We start from the raw sequence: 3,467 nt of genomic DNA, 5'->3' as shown, positions 1-3,467 counted from the left end.
AGCCAATTCAACAAGCCATTTGGTGTCTATGACAGTGACCTCACGAGTATACTCCTTAGTTGTCATCACAAGCTCATGGTATATTACCCACTCTGGCTGCCTCTAAAACAAAAGCAGAACTTCGATGGATATACAAAAGTTGGCTCTCAACTAGGGTTCTGTAACCTTCCTGGGGATCATTTCTGGCAGCATGAAAGACAGATTCAATACTTACACACCCCCAATAGTGTATAACTAGATCAAAAGTATGGACCAAGATTAGTTTTACCAATCATATTCCAACTGTAAATCGAATCATCTCAATGATTCAGTCAAATACAGGCACAAAGGTCGTTGGTTTAATTTTGACAATGCTGGGTGTTGTTTGAAATATGGTGACTAAGTTTTAATACCTCAAACTTACCAAAACAACATTCAAACAAATCCATTGGGGAAAAATTGGTGCCAGGACAAAGAAAAAAGTAGGACAATATACAACAGTGGAGGTAAAAATAATAAGCAAGAAAAAAATAGAGTAAACATTTCTCCCATCAGATTTCAAAAATGAACATAAACCCACCTTCCAAAGTTCATCACAGTACTATTAAATCAGGTCTTGTACAAATATAAATAACTAGCACAAAGAGAAAACCTAAAAATAACCATACGGAAACTACAAAGTTAAAGAATCACAAAATTTGACATGATATCGAAAAAGTCCCTAATCGAACAAGCCGAATCCCATATCATCATCACTCTCTTCTTCAGGTTCTTCCTATAAAATTTGGTCGACCGAAATTTGGCCGTATTTTTTTACCAGTATGTTTTTACCAGTATTACATGTATGTTTTTACCAGTATTACATAGGACCAGTATTGCTCCCCTCCTCCATTACAGGAGAGTCAAAACTTTTCATAAGGAACCCAGTCGGTCGGACTAAATCACTGTAGATCAGACTGGGTTAATAATCACTACAAATCATATTACTTCAGTTAAGATGAAGCAAAAACAGGAATCTTAACTCCTCATTTTATACTGCTTCAAAAAATTCAGTAGTTAGAATTCAGAACTATATCAAGAGACTTTCTCTCATTTGCAAAATTGAAGGAAATGTAGCTCAAATAGGTTCCCAAATACTCAGCTATGATGTCCTTTGTAATGAGACACTATCCAGAGAATCATCACCCTCATCTCCCATATCCACAAAATCGTCACCCTCATCTCCCAAATCAACATCAGAACCTATATCTGACGTCAAATCATCCTCTGCATCCTTATCCAGATCATTACCATCTTCCCCCTTAAAATCTTCACAAGCATCCTCCACATACGTCCTCGTTACCTGCCCCATTTCGTCCTCTAATCTGCTTCTCCTGTACCCAACCAACTCCTGATTAACCTTGGCTTTCCGAGGACTCAACAGCACAAGCTCAGCCAGCTTCCTCCGTGCCAAATACAACTCATTCGGCTCAATCAGCTCGCCTTTCCTATACGCCTCCCTAAGGAAAACAGTGTGAAGCTTCCCCTGATTCCCTCTGGTGGAGACATAGAAAATACCTTGGTGCTGGAGCAGGAAATCCTTCAACCTCTTGGGCAGGTTCATCGCCATCCGGAAATGTGCGATCCGCTCCAATGTAATCTTCTTCTCCACAGTCAACGACAACAACTCATGAATGGTGGCGACAGCTCTCTTCTCCGTCCTCTTCTGGGCCTCAATGGACCTCAAATCATACCCAGAAACATTCTCATAAGGGGACCAATAAGGAACCCTCTGCCACTTCCACATTGCAATCCTAAAATATTTACCTATCTTAAAACCAGGTGGAAAATCAATCACAAAAGAAAACCTAATATCCTCAGCATCACCACCTCTCTCTCTATACTCCCTCTCCCTAGCCTCCTCAATCGCACAAGTCCCTAACCTAGGGTCTCTCTCCACAACCTCAATGTACTTCATCCTAGTTTCATTGGCATCAATCAAACGGAAAAACTCAGGGTACCTCAGAACCACCGCGTTTTCGAAGTCGTCGGGAAGCCCTAAGGCGGCGCGTGCGATGCGTACGTGCTCGAGGCGGAGCCTGCCTTCATTCGACATCATGAGAAGCTTCCGAAGTCGCGTGACGGCGCGTGCTATCTGCTCCAAGAGCGCGTGGCGCTCCTGCTGGATCTGGAGGATGGCCTTGCGGGTGAGGCGGCAGAAGAGGATGCGCTGGACGGGGTGCTCAAAGATTTCGAAGACGTGTGGGAACTTGAGGATGAACGCACCCGCCTCGTAGCGCGTGAAGCCGAAGCGGCGCGCGAGGGTTTCGAGGCGCGAGATTGGGAGCGATTGGCTGGGCTCGGAGAGGATGATGCTCTGAAATTTGAGGACCTTGCGCGTTTTCTTCTCCACTTCCATGTAGTTGTCGTAGCCGTGGTCGCGAACCCTAAGTTGCTTTTTGGGGATTGCAGTGGATTGCGCGAATTCTCTGAAGAAGTTGAAATTGTATGGGAAATTCTCGAGATTGCGCTTGAAGAAGTTGGAGGTTCGAGAAGCGAAGACTCGCATTTTGGGGTTTAGGGTTTTGCTGGTTCGGCTATGGAGGATGAAGCAGTGAAGTGTGAAGAAGAAGGGGTAGGTTGGGAAAATAGCAACGTAGAGGGGTGATAATGGAATTATTGTATTTTTTTGGGTTTCTTTTTTCGAATGGGCTTATTAATTGGGCTTATTACCTGCAATTATAATTATTAATCAAATTAAGTGTACCGGTATGGGCGAGACGACCGAGAGGCCGAGAGACTAGAAGACTTGACCGAGAGGCCGAGACCTTGGAAGGCTTGGCCGAGACGGCCGAGGGGCCGAGAGGCCGATACCTTCGAAGGCTTGGCCGAGACGACCGAGAGGCCGAGACCTTAGAAGACTTTACCGAGAGGTCGAGACCTTGGAATGCTTGGCCGAGACGACCGAGAGGCCGAGACCTTAGAAGATTAAATAATGTGTACAATTAATCAATCTTCAAAATTCATTTTGTAGGGATAAATATGAGAGTACAATTATTTTTTATTCACAAACAATATTTATATGTATTTATTCCAACAAAGAGACACATTTTTATAGTTTTACCTTTAAACATAAATAGTTACTGTAGTTCAAATGTATAGAAAAATACATGAGTAATCTTCCTCTTGAATATCTTGTATAGAAAAACACATCAACACATTTTTATATGTATTTTATATTACTGTAATAGGGGTCGGTCGTCTCGGCCAAGCCTTCCAAGGTATCGGCCTCCCGACCAAGTCTTCTAAGGTCTCGGCCCCTCGGCCGTCTCGGCCATACCGGTACACTTATGATTTGATATTTAATGATTATGTAAGTGTTGATGATTTATCTATATTTTGTTTGATTTTTTAAAACACTTTAAAATCCACATTTTAGTTATTGTAATTGATTAAAAACATTTGTTTGATAGATTAAAGTGAAAAGATAAAAAACCAAACTTTGTTAT

At 42.4% G+C, this 3,467-nt stretch overlaps 1 protein-coding gene across 1 annotated transcript; it reads right to left on the bottom strand.

Annotated features, from left to right (window-relative positions):
• Nucleotides 1-510: 510 nt before the first annotated feature.
• On the bottom strand, nt 511-3,185 carry LOC137816367 (protein ROOT PRIMORDIUM DEFECTIVE 1-like). The gene has a single exon (XM_068619471.1). The coding sequence runs from the start codon at nt 2,525-2,527 to the stop codon at nt 1,121-1,123; it is 1,407 nt and encodes a 468-aa protein (XP_068475572.1). The 5' UTR covers nt 2,528-3,185; the 3' UTR covers nt 511-1,120.
• Nucleotides 3,186-3,467: the final 282 nt, after the last annotated feature.

Source organism: Phaseolus vulgaris, chromosome 1 (assembly GCF_000499845.2).
Source record: "Phaseolus vulgaris cultivar G19833 chromosome 1, P. vulgaris v2.0, whole genome shotgun sequence".
In the NCBI taxonomy this organism is placed as follows: domain Eukaryota; kingdom Viridiplantae; phylum Streptophyta; class Magnoliopsida; order Fabales; family Fabaceae; genus Phaseolus; species Phaseolus vulgaris.
This window is presented reverse-complemented; position numbering and strand designations above follow the sequence as displayed.

Bases quoted from the DNA above. Each gene is read 5' to 3' on its own strand.
- LOC137816367 (XM_068619471.1), bottom strand. From the start codon at position 2,527: ATGCGAGTCTTCGCTTCTCGAACCTCCAACTTCTTCAAGCGCAATCTC.